Raw genomic sequence first — 18,200 nt, 5'->3', positions numbered from 1 at the left:
TTTTGTTCTTTAACTCTACTGAAATCAATGAAGCGATATAGGTCACCAGATGCATAATCTTGCTTCAGCAAAACGTTGCGCTGTCTGCGACGCAACTCTGAAGGCACAGGGGAGACACAACTAATAGGAAATAAAAAAAACTAGATATAGGTATGTCTGACTAGGAAGAACCCGTTCTATGTTCAGATCATAGTAATCCATCGAGTCTTGAAAGTCTCAGGTGTTCAGCTTCTCCTGCAAACCCAGTCCCTGAGCTGCTGGTAGCAAATTCAGCAAAACACAAAACACCTCTACGCACCTTTGTTTCTTTTCTCCCACAAACCCATCTGTGTGCTGTCCTTCAAGCTCCTCACAGGGCAGGGCTCATCATCTTGTAGATGCGAAAACCTCCCTTGGCGCTCTCTACAAGTTAACGACGACAAAAAATAATAAACAAGAGGAACCTAAACAGCAGCCTCCTACCGACCTGGCCTTCAGAGAGGAAACAAGCGAACGGCAGGCAGGCAGGCAGAAGTGAAGGTGGAGACGCAAGGCAAGGCCACCTAAGCGCAATCTCGAAAGCGTTCACACGCGTGCTTGCTGGTGAGCGGCTCGCGTTGCCCGTTAATCCCTTACAACGGGATTTCCGGCAAAACGACCTCGGGGGGAACATCAGTGCGTAGAGCAGCTTGGGGGGGGGGGGGAGAAACCAAACCAAACCAAACCAAACCAAACTCCACGTCTCGAGTTTAAGCGAGAACACGCGGCGCTAAAGCCCCGCGCCGGCGGAGGCGAGCGAGGCTAGCGGCGAGGCGGAGAGAAAGACGGCCGCGGGACTGGGAAGGCCAAGCCGTTCCCCCGCCACAGCCCGCTGCTGTCCCCCCCCCACCCGCCTCCCCACCCCGGGAGACTCGCGGGCGCGGGCGGCGCTAGGGCCGGGCGGGCGCGGCGCGGCGGGCGGCGCCTGCGCGGCGCTGCCGGGGCGGAGGGAGCCGCGCGGCGGCGGCGGCGGCGGCAGGAGCAGCGGCAGCGGCGGCGCCGCCGGGTCCCGGCCGCCGGCAGCGGCAGCGCGGGAGGAGCCGGAGCGGCCCGAGCCCGAGCGCGGCGCAGCGCAGCGCTGTCCCTTCAGCACCGCCGCCGCGCCCGGCGCCCCCGCGGCTCCTGGTGCCGGGGCCGCGGCGGAGGGCAGCGCCCGCGGGGCCGCGCCCGGGGCCGGCGGAGCCCGCTGGGTTTTTCTCCTTCCCCCACCCCTTCCCCCTTTTTTTTTTTTTTTTCTTTCTTTTTTTTTGCCTCCTTTTTGGCACGCCGGGGGGGGGGCCCCCCGCCACCGCTGCCGCCGCCACCGCCGCCGCGCTCGCCCGCATGAGTCTGCGACATGCCTGATAAGGCGGCGAGATGGGCCAGGGCGACGAGAGCGACCGCATCGTGATCAACGTGGGAGGCACTAGGCACCAGACCTACCGCAGCACCCTGCGCACGCTGCCCGGCACCCGCCTGGCCTGGATCGCCGAGCCCGATGCCCACAGCCACTTCGACTATGACCCTCGCACGGACGAGTTCTTCTTCGACCGCCACCCGGGCGTCTTTGCCCACATCCTGAATTACTACCGCACGGGCAAGCTGCACTGCCCCGCCGACGTGTGCGGCCCCTTGTATGAGGAGGAGCTGGCCTTCTGGGGCATCGATGAGACCGATGTGGAGCCCTGCTGCTGGATGACCTACCGGCAGCACCGTGACGCCGAAGAGGCACTGGACAGCTTCGGCGGGGCGCCCCTGGATAGCAGTGCCGAGGACGGAGACATAGATGGCACCGGAGACTCTGGCGACGGCGAAGAGGAGCTGGAGATGACAAAACGCCTAGCACTTAGTGACTCCCCAGATGGCAGGTCCGGGGGCTTCTGGAGAAGGTGGCAGCCCCGCATCTGGGCGCTCTTTGAGGATCCCTACTCCTCCAGATATGCAAGGGTAAGCCGTGCAATCAGCACCCTCATCGCCAACCCGCTCGTACCTCCCTGCTGTCCAGCTTCCTCCCAGCAGCATCAGCTTCACCTCCACGTTCGCGGTAGAGCAGGTATCCATGCGTAGGGCCACACGCAAGCGTGCGTGGGCTCCGGGCACGCAGGTCTAGAAGGGGTCCTGGAGCGCGGGGCTGCGCTCCCGAGCAGGGCCCCGCGCGTGGGGCACGGACCCGTGGGTGAGCACCCAGGCACAGGCTCACGCACTCGTACAGGGGCTTCCGGGGACCCTCTCTCCCCTAGGGGCTGCCACGCATGGGCTCCTAAAAACCCAGCGCAGGGCCCCGTTCCCAGACCAGGCACGTTGGTGGCAGAAGGGGTCCAGGTAACTCACAGAGGAACGAGCACTACCTCCCGCTCCCTCTGTGCATCAGTTTCAAGTCGGTTATACCCTAGCAAGGAGAGCACCTTCTCCAGGCCTCTTGTGGTCTAACTGCTCTCTCCCCTTTACGAGGGGGGAAAATAATCCCGGGAGCAGGCAGTCCCAGCAGGAGCAGGGTATTTGGAGAGTTTCTTAGCCAGGACCAGAAGGGGAGTCTGTCCCCTTTGCTTTCCCCGTATGTGCCATGTTAAACATTTCTGATCATGCTTCTCTGCGAACGGGTAATTCAGTTGCTCTCACTTACCTGCCCAGTCTTTCTGTTCCCCTGTGGGAAAGGCAAAGTATTAATCAGAGGAGAGGGTTCATTCATGTAGAAGGGACACTGTGTTTGACAGGCGACTTGCCTGGCTGCTGAAGGACAACTCCTCCCCCCCGCCCGGTGTCTGCAGTCATTTCGGGAAGGGAACGCACACCGGTGCAGTTCGCAGCATCGCTGTGTACGAGCGTGGTCTTAAACGGGCAGCCGGCTCTAAGTCGGTACCTTTGATGCTGTCACGCACGAGGATAACTACAGCTCCTTGTGTTAATTTAGGGCCTGATTCTGCTTTTCTAGTCAAAAGTAAACATTTACTTCAGGCGTTGCAGCAGGATTCACCCCACAAGGTATCTGTTTTGGCAAGCAGGAAAACTAGATGAAGGATAGTGCCTTCACAAAGCAATTGCTTTGGATAAGTGTTACTCCTCTCTCAGAGGTACCTTTGTTAAGGTGTAATTGCTGGCAGCCCTCAGCAGGGATGAGTGGTACTCAGGTGGGGAACGCTGATCCGTGTCGCTGATGGGGATCAAAGGAGTGAGATCAGATTAAGGAGCAAATTGGATGGAGGGAGGGGAGCGAGGACCCGCGGAGCAGGTCTGCGCGCGAACGGGCGGTGGAGTAGTGGCGACGGGAGGCTTTCAGGCTGAGCAGAGATCTCCAGCAGGCAGCTGCCAGGGCTGCAGGCTGAATGAATGAGGAAAGCTGGAGCAGAGCCTGGAGTCATTTCTTGGTGCATTTCTAAAGATTCGCGTTTGCCTACCCTTTGGAAACTTCCTCCCTGAACAAAGGAGTTAATATTTTAAATGAATTCCTTTAAACAGCATAGAGGATAAAGGAATAATAAAATATTTACCGCAACATGAAAGGATGATGCTGTTGAACTGCAGCTTTCAAATCCTTGAAAGGGATCCTGCCAAGGGAACATGGAAATGGAGAGGGAAGGCCGGAGGGTGGGTATCCTTCAAAAGGTTCAGTTAGCTTCCTTTAGTCAAGCCCAACGTTAACAGGCGTCAATTTGAATAGCACATCTCTCTGGTGGCCAGGAATCTGTTGGTAAAACACATCTCAAGTCAAAGCAGTGTGCTTGCCCAAGATTTTGTGGAATGGTCCAAAAGCCAAATAGGTAATGCTGTCCCAGTGAAAAGGATACAAACAGAGAAGAGGCTAAAACACCCTTTTTCCTGGAAGAGTTTCTGTGTTTTAGGTTGGAGGACAAAAGGTATAGACAATAGTAAGAGTCTCTGTGATGTACAAGCTGGAATTCTAGCAGGATATAAATTTCATTTTCTACCTCTGTATGGGCATTTCCATTTAGGAATAGACATTTTATGAAGTGATTTGTTTATTCCAGTGTTGTTATCCAGTTTATTCACCCTTATACGCGCATACCTGATGCGATTAAACCCCTGATTTACTTCTAACTTGCTCTTTCCTTAAAGGACTGTTGAACTAGAGAAATATGAACTCTAGGCAGAGCTGAAGTGTATACTGAATATTTCATGGGTTAAAATATCATTCTTTAACTTGTATCTATGGAGACATAGGCCATAGGCATTAATATTTTGCATGAAGGAAGATGGCTTTCATCATCAACACATGCACACGCTGTCCATTAAGAAGACATTAAGACACTTAACATTTTCTAATAAAAGCCATATGTTAGAGGTATGGATGTAAAAAAAGGTAGGAGTTTGATTTATGTTTCTGGAACCTAATGACAGACGTGGCAAAAAGACCTCAAACTCGCAATAGCTAATTTGAAGCAAAATAATTGATAGCATCGTTAACAAGGAAATGGTATAATAAAGCAATCATTAGTAAAGTACAGTCAGGCAACAAATAACGCTGTTATCTTGTTTCTAATCATGCGCACAACTTTCAATTACTTCCTGTATTTCAGTCATGCAAAAATTTAAATTCACATTGCCATTTGTCAAAAAAATTACATCACAAAACTGTATCATCCCAATTGGATCTGAGATGTCTGCTAACTGTGATTATTATATACATGTTTGGTGTTTACTTATGGCACCAATATGTATGTCAAAGTAACATCTTAGTAGAAGCATTAATTTACATAATTGTTATACTGTTATACTTGGGCAAGTAAAAAAACCCATATGTGAATGTAAAGATGAAATGAAAACCTGCGTAGTTAAATAAAGCCATTTAAATCCTGGACTAGCTGGTAAAATAATTCAGTCAACTTTTAGGAACTATCTATGGAAATATCAGCATTTTTTCAAATCTGCTCTTTTTTTGGAGTGTTTTGACAAATACTGTTTACAAATACAGGCACATTTGACTATCTTGCTTCACCAGCATCTCACGTCAAGATATTCATAGCTTGGAAACTGACTGTAATCCCTATGTTTTACGAAATTCAGTATTTGTATCAACATTCGATTTCATCACCTAATCCGTACTAAATTATATGTGGTCTCATTGTAGATGGCCAAGGGAGAATGGGAAGACATTTATGTATTGCAGGCAAAATCAGCTAACTCTGCAAATTTTTGTCTACTTCTTAACTTACTTTGGTAAAGCATACGTTCCCAGTCAGTAATAGTTTGTCTTTAAGCGCAACATACTCAGCGGTTTCTTGCTTTAAAAAAAAAAAAAAAAGGCTGAGTTTAATTAAATTCTCATTTTCTAAATAAAATTTTCTTAAATAAGGTAGTTCTTTCTGAAAAGATCAAACATTTTTAAAAATTGCATTGTCTTCTAAATCTGTAAGAAGAAAAGGTAGCTTACTATGTTTGAAATCACAGATTAGACACCTACCTTCATAAGATAAATGGGTGCTGCACTTCTCCATAACTTTGGGAAGCCACACTTGGGTAGCAGAGGCAAAGCCTGGTACCTGGAGGCTTGAACAGAGTAGCAAAAGTAGAAAGACCACATTTACAAAGATACTGTTTGCATATGTAGACGGACACGCAGCCAGGCGAATTTTCAAGAGCATCTAATCAGGCAGTTATATATCACCAGATGTCAATGAGTATCGGGCACCTAGATCAGGAAGACATTTTTCTAAAGCTTATTAGAACTGCTTTGCATCTTTAGGCAGCTTTGTAAATTTGTTTTTCATAAGTAAATTTGAAGGGGAAAAGAGAGTTACACAGAGAGTTATTCAGACACACTAAGGCAGCTTATCTGAGAATTAGGTTGTGATAGTTAATAAAAAGCGCCTGCTCCTGCGCTCATTAGGCATTACAGGCCACTCAAACCACAACCATGTGAGAAACCTTTTCTTAGCATCCTGTCTCCTTTAGCCCTCTAACACATCTGACCCTGCTGTTCCTACCCAAACAAAATTCCCAGTGACGTCCTGGGGCATCTGGCCAGCAGGTAGCTAACGTCCTTGCCCCCTTCCTTCTCCGCCTCCCCGGTGGAGTGTGTTTTAGTTCTCCGTTGCTGGGCTGGGCAGTGGTTGGGAACCTGGAGCTTTCACCCCACACGCTGTGCGAGCGCTCCCGTTCAAACTGGACAGTTCAACCTCGTTAATGAACCCTAAGGAAAGCTTCTGCAGTACTTCCAAATAAACATTTACTACAGCTTTTAAATAAAAGCTGGTTGGCGTCCTATGGCAAGTCCTCAATAGTTTGGCTTCCCAGGCTGGCAGCTGCTATCCAGCTCCCATCTGGGAGAGGAAAGGCTTGTGGCAAAGCTCCTGCTCGCCCTTCCCACCTCTTCGTCCCTCTCATCCTACCCAAGGATCTGCTTTCTGCAGTAGGTGATTTTTGGAAGATGAATTTCCTACACTAAGAAGACGACAGCAAAAAGGATAGTGCGGAAGAGATGAGAGAGAAGCACTCTCCTGAGATTTCTTCCTGCCTTTCTTTGTCCATTCAAGAGCATTTCAACCTGGGTCTATTCATTTAAGCTAATTTTTCTCTATATAAACGACATGCCGTGGGTACGAGAAGGCTTAGGGGATCACAGTTCCTCAATAACCATACTGTCTCAGGGCTTGGAGGCTGGGGAGATATCTGTTCATCTTTTAGCCTGGCCCAGTACAGCTAAGCTCAGGGAGCAGGGGAGGTCCAGGGGAGCGGGAAGAGATGCGCGTTACCCTGCACAAAGAAAGCTGCTTCTGCAGGAGTGCTCCCTGGCCAGGAGCTTCCAAGGGCTGCCCCAGTGTGCATGGGCGAGCAGAAAGAGGAAGGGGGATGCAAAGAGCTTCAGGAGGACAGCCGCCCCAAGCTCTCCTCCTCCCTGCACCGGGAGCCCATGGAGGGCCCTCACTGAGCTGTTCTCCCCCCAGACCTTTCTGCACGGCCTCCCCTGCAGAGGCATGTCTAATCCTCCCCGGAGCATGTTGCAGCAATTCTTGCCATATACTTTGCCAATTAACTACGCAGCCTGACTGTAACTGCATGCTGCGCTACAGCTTTGGAAAAATTGGAACCTTTCCACATTAAAAGAAGTTTTCCTTGTACTTGTAGTATAATGGAATTACAATGGAAATGGCTGATAGATTTTTATTAACCACCATTCCGTCATTTGTTCTTCATATAGTCCCGGAAATCTCATCTTATTCCTATTTTTTCCCATCGAGGGGCATGTTACTGCAAATCTTTATATAACCCATTATTAAGCACGTTATGGTCTCCTCTGCATCCTGTCCAGGGTCCTCTACAGTCACAGCTAGAAAGCTCTGGCCGCTCAACACCAAGTGCCACGTTCAGTCCCTGTCGAGTTAACCAAGACAGCACAGGCACACTCACAAATAACTCGTGTGAATTGTCTCGCTGACTTCAAAACAATTAATTTTAAGAAAGCAAAACAAAACCGATCATAGAAGCCATGCAGAATCGTGACTTCATTGGTATGGGTACTTCAAAAACATACATGAAGACATGATGTCTGCCCAGAAAATCTCACCAATTTATTAAAGGCACAACCTTGCAAGGGGTTGGATGGATGGGCGCTATCCACACTGATGAATCAGTACGGTTAGCTAGTACAGAGTCAGCAGTTCCAATTCAAGGAAGGGTTTTTTTAATCCATTTGCCTATTTCCAATTTTATTTCTATTATTCTAAAACCTTAAAAAAGAACAGCATCTGTTGCCACTTTCATATATCTTCTATCTTACTTAAATGTTTCTAGGTTACAAAATTTACTTGATTTAGCCAAGGCTGTGATCGTATGGATCATACAATCATCTGCATATATATGCCTTTCTATCAGCACCACCTCCTACAAAGCTGAGTGGGATTTCCATATGAGGAAGGACTTCAAAATTAAGCCATCCCAAAATACTTCTAAAAATGTAACCTTGGTGCCACTGATATCCCTATGAATTTAGCGACTGCTTTCGGTGATATTTGGTCTCTGCTCTTTTTAATCCATCCTTACGTGCCGTCTTTTATTTTCTTCGTCCTTCTCCTGACATTTGCTATGTTAGTTCTGGTTAGGAGAAAAAAAAAGGCAACAAAATACTGATATTCTGTGTTGGTGTATCATGAGACAAAGGATAAAAAGATCCATGGGTCAATTATAATATTTCTATTTTAGAACTACTCACAAAAATCTGACATGTTAGACTACACCTAGGAAAATTATTTTTCCATCTTGTTTGCTTTCCTTTGTGCAGCCTGATATTCAAGGGTATTCATTCTTCATTTTATAAATACGTTACCGAGCTGTGTATATTTATGGTACTACTTTAGTGACAAAGCCTATACAGATTGCCTTTCTTTTAGCATTAGGAGAGATGGTAGCAAATCAGCAACGGAGGGCCCAGTCTTACTGTTATTGAAATTCAGTGCCAAAACCATCATCAACTTCAAGGAGAAATGAATTTTCCTGCAGTACGGCTCGGGACAACAGATCACTTGCCGTCTGCTGCTTTTTGCATAGATACATTGTCTATCTCCATTCAGAAGCATTGATGTGTAATAGATCTTAGCCACTTATTAGGAACATATTCAACTATATCTTTTCATAATCATTTAAAGACATTAGAAGCGTTAGCACATTGCATCAGGACACCCAGAGCTCTAACACTGACAAAGCTCTTCCTGATCTTACTGGCATTTTTCACTGCGAAAGACTACAGAATCCCCCCCTCCTTCGGGCCACGTGTCTTCAATTAACGTCCAGCCAAATCATATCCAAGCGCTGTATTTCATAAATAAAAAGGGCAAGCGGGGGCATTCAGACTGAAAAAAATGGGCCCTAATTGACAAGCAAGCAAGTAATCCTTTCTCATGCAAATGCAAGTGGCAAAGCAGAGCTTCTCCTCTGCATAGGGCTTGATTTTCTGAAATTTCTGTGCGTTCTTGAGGGACAGCAGTAACGGAGCAGCCATTTTGAGATCTTTGCAACTGCATGAGAATTAGCTTCTCAGTTACTATATGCTGGATTTGATCTGAGGGAAGAACAGTATTAGAAGGCTGACTTGGCTTTCCCTACTGAATATTGGATTATATAAATATATGATTCACTCCAAGTGGTACCCAGGAGGCAGAGTGTTGGGAGCGGATGAAATCAGAGAAATCTGTGAATCTGTGGAGAACCTCCCCCTCCCCCCAAATATAAACTGAATGCTGTCATTTCTAGAATAATTTTTACCTCTCTCGGCTGTGCCCAGCAAGGACCCAGATTTTGCTGTCTTCCCTCCTACTCTTGTAGTGATAGCTTACTCCAGGAATATCCCCGTTCCCATCCGTCTGCGAACAAGGTACTCTCCGCCAGGAGTAAAGGTGAAAGGGCCAGGCCCTAATTGATTTTCCTTTCCTTCAGATATGATTTATAAGATATAACAGGGGCTCTAATAAATCACACTGTAAAAATTAAGAATAAATCTCAGTCCAAGGCTTTTTACAGTGATGGCTTATGATGTAAGACCCTTTAATGACAGTAAGTTAAAATCGCACTGTAATGGCCCTTTGCAAATGCAATAAATCTCCGGTTTCAGTGCAGTGCGGACAGGCAGCCCTGCGAGCGCTGCACCCGTTCGCCGAGCGCAGGCACGCGGGGCTGGCACGCGCTTATGTAATTATGTTGATACTTCAGGAGCAGCAGTAAATCTTGGTGCCGTCAGATTTACGTCGAGAAAAGGTTCCGTCAAGACCATCGTGGTACTGAGACAGCGTGCCACGGTTTACAATATGCCGCTGGACTTCTATTTGAGAAGCTGGGAAAGAACGTCCCTTTGAAAAACCAGGAAGCTGGACTATTTGTTTTTGAACGACAAAGGCAAAACCTAGTCCTACCGAGTCTTGTAATTTCCCAGAGACAAGGAGGAGTTAGACCGGGCATTCTGGTCTGTACAACCAGACAAAACACATCATCTTTACTTAATTTCCTGGATCAGCCACTCGGCATTCACAAAAAAATTCAAAATGTGCAAAGAAATACCCCAAGAGAGTAACAGCTCCTTGTTTCAGCTGCAGCACAATCCCTGTTGCTGCCCTCGATCTCCCCCACCTTTGTCCTCCAAAAAACACATTTAAAACATTACCTGCATTCCTCTATTTAAATACAGAAAGACCTAGTCAATTCAGGTTGCTTATCATTTGACAGGCATCAGATACTCAGCTGCACATTTCACTTTGAAAATTAATTCCACTAACTAACCCTATTCTAGTTTTCACTTTGGATTCTTGCACGTTGTTACACCAGATCAATTGACATGCATAGGTGGTAGAGGCTGCTTTTGCGATTTACCCATTTATAAATTAAAAGACAAGCTGCAGTGAGAACACTTCTGATTTGATAGCAGGCTTCAGGAAAACATATAGGGACCAACCCTGAAAAACGCTGAACACCTTCAACCTCCAGTGGAGGTCACATCTTGCAGTACAGAAGGACACAGGCAAGGTGTTAAGAGACCTTAAGTAAAATCCCACCCCACCTGAAGCCATTGCCATAACTACCACCGATTTTAATGGGATCTAGCCAGAGACCCACACAGACCCAACTTCTGGCATAATTTTTCAGGACAAGGCCAATTGTGTAATTCCCGCACCACTAAATGCACGTGGGCTTGTCTTCACAGCAGCCTCTGATCTCTACTCTGCAAACAAAACAACAGCATACCAGCCACACTGTGCTGTTCTTGTTTCTTTTTTTAACATGGATCTCCCCACTGCTTATAGCGTGGAGTTTTGCAAGAAAACTACTGACGGTACCTCTTAGCACTTCTTGGGAACGTGTCCTGAATACTGCAAAACTGATTTTAACTCGAGCTTTTTAGGTAAAGCACTTGGAAGGACAAACCAAGAACAGCCTAACGACGCTATGACAACTCAACCGGTCCCATACTGTTTCAATTGCTGATGTTTAAAATTTTTTTTAGTATATAACTTTTACCTGAATTTTGTTTGAGCAATATTGATATTCAGTGTCCAGCTGATTAAACTTCCAATGTTTATTCTGCCAAAAAGTCCCAAAGGTGCTAGCGATTTTATTAAAAAGACGTAATGTAAATTTTAAACCTGTATAGATTACTTGAAATGTTGGTTATGTCTAAGCAGCAGGAAATCAATACCACAAAAGTGCATTCCCTGTTCTAGAGAAAACATCATTTGGAAAATCTGCTCCACTAAAAAGAGAAGCTCATTTTACTTGCAAATGTCAGTGGCATGGACTAAAGGCAAAGGAAAGTTTGAAAATCTGTAGCCATTCTACAGCGCCTTCAACTCCAAAGCATAAATTAATCTTCACACGTGCTATCATCAGCTAGAGCAACGCCTAAGACAGCACATTTAGTGTCCTGAGAGGATACTGTGGCTAGGACAACAGGGAAAACTTTTGTTCGTATCAGATGATCTTTAGCATTCAGGCACAACTGTCCAGACATGGGGCTTTAAGGCTGTCACTTCCAACACAAATACGCCCAGGCCTACACACAGGCCTGAATTTCCTACAGAGCAAAAAAAAAAAAAAAAAAAAAAGGGGGGGGGGGGCAAAAAAAGGGCTGAGATTTGGACAGATGATTGTTGCAAGCAACTGAATTAATACAGCTGATCAAGTGGGCATTTATTAGCAGGTCTGACAAAAGTAATTATTTGTGTGCCCTACTTGCTTGCAAATGTTAGCTCCAAAGCAACCTCTCAGTGGCTGCAGCTAGCATCTACAGCGCGCCACCAGTACGAAGGAAGGCCCTGTTAGTACAGCTCAGCAAACGAACGTTTGCACTGGGGTATAAACACACAAGCAATGTATTACATTAACTCACTAAGCCACATCATTTGGCTATGCCTCAGCCCTTCTTATTTCTTTCATGAATTTTACACTGTGTGGAATCGTACAAGACATTTAATCTTAGTACCTCATTTTTAAAATGGGGAAATCAGTTTTCTCAGTTTACTTGCTCTGCATTCTTTGGCTCCCTCTTGCTATGTGTTTGCTGCAGTAATTAGCCCAACAGGGTCATAGTCCGTCGAGACCTCTAGATGCTATTGGTGTAAAACAGCAAGTGAGCAGTAAGCAGCCATGGGAAAAATTGATGCTATACTTAGCTACAGTGTTTCCCAAGCTGACCTGGACTGGCGGAGGAGACCACCCAAAGCTATGCTTCTTCGAAAGGTGCGGGGTGAGCACGAGCTCTGCCCAGGAACCACCATCTCTCCATCGCTCCCTGCGGCATGGGAACGTGGCATGCAGTTCCTGAAATCTTTTAAAGCCAGATTCACGAAAGGCTGCAGCCATGCGAGTTCAAACATACAGTTCCCAAAATGCTAACTCTGCAGATGCCATTTTTAAAGGGCATATTAAAATTTCCCAGTGCCTACAGTATTGTTTCTGTTTGTGCCCAGAACTGCCTTAGTATTGTTGGCTGCTGCCTTATAGCAAAGCCCTGGTAATGCCGTGGCTATAGTATTTGCACAGAATGTGACATTTCAGGTTTAATATCTTCTTCCAGCTCCAAGGCTGCAAACTTTCATCTGTCTCCGCTCAAAAGATTTCCCAACTTCAGACAACTGCACAATCCAGGCAGTTAGTAAAGTGGATCCAGTTTGCATGGCATGAGGAATTCTCAAAACAATATATTGAATTTGAGGCAAAGCAGCGTGTTCCAACAACATGGAGCTACAAAGCTGTTCCTATGTGATAATTCTTACTGACTTCAGCAAGATTAATATCAGAAAACAGATATAGGTAGTGAAACGTTCAGAGACAGCGTAACTTACAGTTTTGCATATGTATTATTTTTATGTTCTATCACGCACTAGTTCAAAGCAAATACCTGTTAGGAAACGAATAAATGTCCTCGCCATCTGGTTGACCCCAAGGTGAGCCATGCGCAGCGATTTAGTGATCTGGGTACTGCCCCTACGGAGAAGGAATGTACAAAACACATGAAAAGTATCATCTTAGTGGAAGGAGAAAGACCTTTTTCATCCCTAAGACGTGGACAGTTCCGTCCACCTGGAAAGTGAGCTCCCAGGTCAGCATAAGGACACGCCGCATCATTTGTTCTGAAAAGGCCTGTGTTTCCCAGGGCTGTCGTCAGTCTGTCACTTCTCAGACGCGCCACGACACACACACAGGCTGCCTTTTCATCCATATTTTAACGTAAACATTCTTTTCATTTAAATGGCAATTGATCACTTGCATTTTATTACTTTTTAATATTACCAACTGCATTACCGCTATTAAAGGAACACGATCTCAGTTAAACTATTGCCAGGCTAACTTAGCTTGGAAAAGCGCTAGAACAAGTCTTTGTAAAACTAGGCCCATTTACACCAGGTATGCATTAGTTCTGGTGCAAACAAACCACACGGAAGTGATCAACACACGTTCTAGCTATTACATTCGCCGCCTTCGTGTTGCACATAATACTCGTTCAAAATCTTACTTAGTGAACCTATGCAGAACACATTGTTAAATATCCCTCTACTGTAATTTCCCTTCTACAGGAGTCTTGCCAGGGGCTCTAATGAAGCAGAGGCATTTTTGCAGTTTGACCATCTGTTATCAAATCTACTCCTGCTACAAGAGAAATACTATTGTATTACAATTTAGAAGCAACAAACACTGAAAAAATATTTTCTTTCATTGTTTAAATAGCTTTGCTGTATATTCTAAGGCAGGTAACAGCTGGACAATAAATAAACCATTTTAAAGATTGATGTAATTAAAAAAACAAGATATAGCAAAAGAATAAATATGATGATAGAGATGTTCTCCATAAACACAACACAACAAAAAGGCATCCATAAGAAATCACACTATATTCCACAGCCTTCAGATCTGAATAAAGAACAAGAGATTTTAATTCAGGGTAACAAGTCTTATTTTTATATACTGCAAAAGCTAAAAAAAAAAAAAACTGAAATATGAATGCCGTTAAACTTCTAAAAATGCCACTTCTATCCTACCTAATGTAGGACCATAGGGCAGCATTGCAGAGTACTCAGGAACTCAGTACCTCTATTCCTCCTTCCACTGGGTGGCCCAAATAAGGACCTGGAGGGTAAAAACGCCAAAGAACACTACAGCTTAGCCTCGCTTATGTGCAGTGGACTAAAAATGAATACTTAATATTTATATGAATCATTGTCAGTGTCAAGAAAGATGAAGTTTATAAAAATAGAACCAAATCGAGGAATGAGTTTTAAAACTCACTGGGTCAATGCCTCTTTACGTACGGTATTATTTATAGATATTTTTCTAACCCGTTCTGTCATCCTGTCTCTTAAAATTATTAGAGAGAGAGAAAGGAGGAACTACGGCAAATGTAGATGCAAGAGAAATCTTGCTGAGAACTGTGGCACCTCGTTTGTAGTTCAGAGAAGAAATGTGGGAAAAAGCCTGGGAGTTTGGAGCTGTGTTGCTAGGCCCCTTACTTATTTCCCATATCTTCTACAAGAAAATCATTTCAGCCTATTTTAAAATTAATTTTTTTTAAACTCCTCTCTCACAAGTGGAATGGTGTTTTCAAGACTCAGTGGTTGGTATCCGAAAGGCACGCTACCACAATGGAGAGCACTTTGAATACAAGCTAGTCACTAGCAGCTTTAAGACATTAGGCTAACTCCTAGGTCAGTGGTTCACTAAGCCCTCGGAGGTCTTGCAGTAGTGAAATTCCCCTTCACGTAAATGGTGATCTCACGCAGAAGGTCACAACCGTAGTTTCAGCACCAGGTCCGAATTTTCATAACTCCCCTTCAAGTCAATGACAGCTGTAGATGGCGTTGTCTTCAGGACGTTCCCAAAGGATCTTAAACTAGGCTAAGGATTGAAAACTTTTGGAAACGTCAGTTTTGATAACTTTGTGCATCTATTGACTATTATCTGAGAACGAGACAGCCACTGCTGACACCTCCCTGCATCACAAAGAGTCTATGAGTCTCAACCATTTGTGAAAGGTTTTGTCCACAAAAAGGACAAAATATAAACAAAATATTATTAGAATTTTAAACCGTTATTCAATATTAAGTCCAACATACTCAAGACAATGAGGATGAAACTCACCTTGACAGAAAATTCAAAGGAAGAGGGGACAGCCCCAAAGCTTGTGCTGGGTTCTTGCAAACAGGGGACAGTAACCTTGCTCAGGTAGGAATTTCGGGAGGTCAGAAAGCACTTACTTTCATCCTGCTGGGAGGTAGGGCGCTTTGTCATGAGCAAATACAGCCATTTGTCCCATTATGCAGTGACTAACGTTACACAACTGTTAGCAGATAGGACTTCAAAACTGGCTACAGCAGGCATCTACTCTGTCCCCTGTGCCTACACAATTATGGAATACTGCACAGGAGAAATATGAATCCACAGGCTTAGGCTTTTATTTTAATCATTTGTGCACCATTTTTATACTCACCAGTGTGAAGTGCTTTTCCTCCTTCCTTCCTTCATGGAGAATTTCACAGCAGCTGTATGTCTGTCTAGAAGGACACAACAACCAAACCTCTTAGCCTCTATGAGATTACTTGCAAGCATAAACCTCTCTGGCTCTTGACTTCAGCAACAAGGTCTACTACAGACCGGCAAGGAATTTCATCTAATCTGTCTTTATCACAACGGTTCTAAACCTACTTTAGAAGTAAAATACAGGTGTTTGCACGTGTGAGAATTACGATATATTTAAGCAGAGATCCTAGACAGGCGCGTTAGGATCGACTCTTTTTTTGCCATAGGATATATGATCAGACTGTTCACACCAATAGCCATGCAGATCTTATTTTAAGCTGTGTCAGCCTAGCAGATGCGATTTCCACTTGCGGTAGCTGTGGACAGATCATGAGTTCTCGGAACTGCAAAGCTACAGTAAAAATAAATTCTGTTGTGGCATCCCTTGATGCCTTGGACTTTGACAACTTGAGCAGAAGAGCAAAATCCGAGGCCTCCTGCAAACCTGTAGGCGAGTCTGCCCACATTCAGCAGAAGTTTGGTCTAAAGATCCCTCCAAAAGAGCTGTAATGCACACAGCTGGCAAAGGGCTCAGGGAGACATTCAGAAAATCACAATAGCCACAGTTTATGGCTGATAACATGGAAACTACGCTCTCAAGCCCGGTACCATTTTTAGCCAGAGACCCAAAGCTATGCTTTGAGGCATATCGATAAAGATTTGGATACGGATGGAAAAAAGTAGCTTCTCATTCACTACCTGCTGTACACATGATGTTAGCTGTAACGAAGAAAAATGTCAAGGTGGCGCGAAGCTACCAAGCTGCGTGATTTCTGCAAGGGCTCACGGCAAGTACTCACGGCAGTCCCGCTATTAAAATGCCTCCAGGCCACAGAGACTCTCTGAAGCCAACTCACTAGCCAAAATTATGAATTCTTCTAATTAACAAAACTCACCAGTGGCTTGCAGGTTAGGGTCCAGGCATTTTCCTGAAAAAACACCTACCTTCATCAATACATTAAACCACTAGTTGTTTTGGATTTCTCCTTATGCTGAGGCACTGACTGATTTTTAAACACGCACATAGGAACAGACAATCTGAAAGTAAAGGTCTCCTGACGAGTGTCACAGGCAGTAACCTCTCACAAACCACCACCCCCTCTTCAACGTTTGTTCCCAAGCCTTATTTGCCTGTGAAATACAGCCCTTTGAGAGGGTTGTGGGGGAGGGAAAAGGTTGATGAATTTTTTTTTTCGTGTTTTTGGAAACTTTGCAGATGATGTTTAAGGAGCCTCCTCACAATACACAGACTTTTTGGCTAAGAAACAGGTTTTGGAGTTTCAATAGTAACATTGCATGTATTCTGCTGTTTCAGATTGAGAGCTAGTCAAATACTTATAAATACATTTGCTTTTTGGCATACTCAAAGTTTCTCCCTTTTCTCCATGAACCTCAAAAAAAAAAAACCAAATGTTTTTTCAGTATCAGTTGCTTTTCTTCTCATATTTAAGGAAAAAAAAAGTAAAACGTTACTCAAAAAGAAGAAAATAAGATAGCTAAGTCTAAGAGGGAGTGACAGAAGGATAGAAAGAATTTTCTGCACAAAATTTTACTAAAATCTTTGAACGAGGAAAAAGCTTTACCAGTTTGACATCTGCAGAACAAATAAGACAACATTTATCTAATGTTTCCATGGAAAAAGGGATCTCTTTTTCCACGTTGCTTTTATATGTTGCTTTCAGTTATTTCCAAACAACACTGCACATCTCTTGCTTGTAATCCTTTAGCTTGCAGCTTGCTTCAGGTTTACTGTTTGGTTGGTTGGTTGGATTTTTTTTTTAATGAGGTGAGAATAAAAACAGGTTTTCATGTAGATGAGGAAGATACAGCTTGCTCATGAATCTTTCTTCACGCAAGTCTCAACCTGACGCTGTGTCACTATAGCCCTTTCTGGACCCCAAACACTTCTTCCTCTTTGAAGGATCAGCATCTGCTTGTCCTTCAGATTGCTCCCCTTTCAGGGAGAGGCTGCAGCACCAATTTTGTGTTTAAACAACAACAGTAATTTCAAACGTAGTTCGAGACTTGACCTCCTCCTCACAGACCACAGGACGCTATGCAGCAGAGGAACTGCAATCATCATCAAACATCAGAAGGACGCAGAACTAGGGAAATTAGTGATTCTAGTGTAAACAATGAGAAAGGAAATGACTGGCGCAGGATTTAGCAACACTAAATAGGAAAAGGAAGGAGGCTTCAGAATTTGAAGAACAAATCACTGCTGGGTGAGGGAAGTTCAAAACAGTGTCCACTAGGGAAGGCTAGGGGTGGGATCCAGGAAAGGCAATGCCTTTCCTGGGTAAATCACCTATCTAGCAGTAGAGAAACAAGGCTGTCAAGAGCTGGAAGTCTCTAACTGTGCCAACTGAGAGCAAATCCCTCCTATTCCAGCAAGGTGAGAATGACCGGATCGGAATAATTCAAATAAGTTAACTATATGCCAGTATATTCCGAGTATGCTGCAAGCAAGAAAGCAGCCTTCACCAGAGCCCAGGAAGACGGAATTAGCAGTATTAGATTTTGTGGTCAAAAGAGCACAGTTTGCTGTTGCAAGGTTGCCAGTGAGTGAAAAAAAGGGTTAAGGTCCAAAGTAAAAAGCCTCACGTATTATCACCAAAGCTTGCACTGGAGAAGCCTTGGCTCTAAGGACGTTTGAGGATTTTGGGCAGCATGTTCTGACGCACTCAGTTTTT

The 18,200-nt window shown here is 44.8% G+C and overlaps 1 protein-coding gene across 5 annotated transcripts in view; it reads left to right on the top strand.

Moving 5' to 3' along the window:
* The first annotated feature begins 1,241 nt into the window (after positions 1-1,241).
* Positions 1,242-18,200, top strand: part of KCNC1 (potassium voltage-gated channel subfamily C member 1) — a 107,075-nt gene continuing 90,116 nt past the window's right edge. For 3 of the 5 annotated variants that reach the window (XM_068944902.1, XM_009669167.2, XM_068944900.1), the window contains exon 1: positions 1,243-1,944. In XM_068944902.1, the coding sequence (XP_068801003.1) occupies positions 1,375-1,944 (570 nt within the window). In that variant the 5' untranslated portion in view covers positions 1,243-1,374. Of the gene's footprint in view, positions 1,945-18,200 lie in introns of all 5 variants that reach the window. The other 2 variants (XM_068944903.1, XM_068944901.1) reach the window with 1 other exon arrangement.

Source organism: Struthio camelus, chromosome 5 (assembly GCF_040807025.1).
Source record: "Struthio camelus isolate bStrCam1 chromosome 5, bStrCam1.hap1, whole genome shotgun sequence".
NCBI classification, from domain to species: Eukaryota; Metazoa; Chordata; class Aves; order Struthioniformes; family Struthionidae; genus Struthio; species Struthio camelus.
The sequence above is the reverse complement of the archived record's forward strand: the minus strand, read 5'-3'. Positions and strand labels throughout refer to the sequence as shown.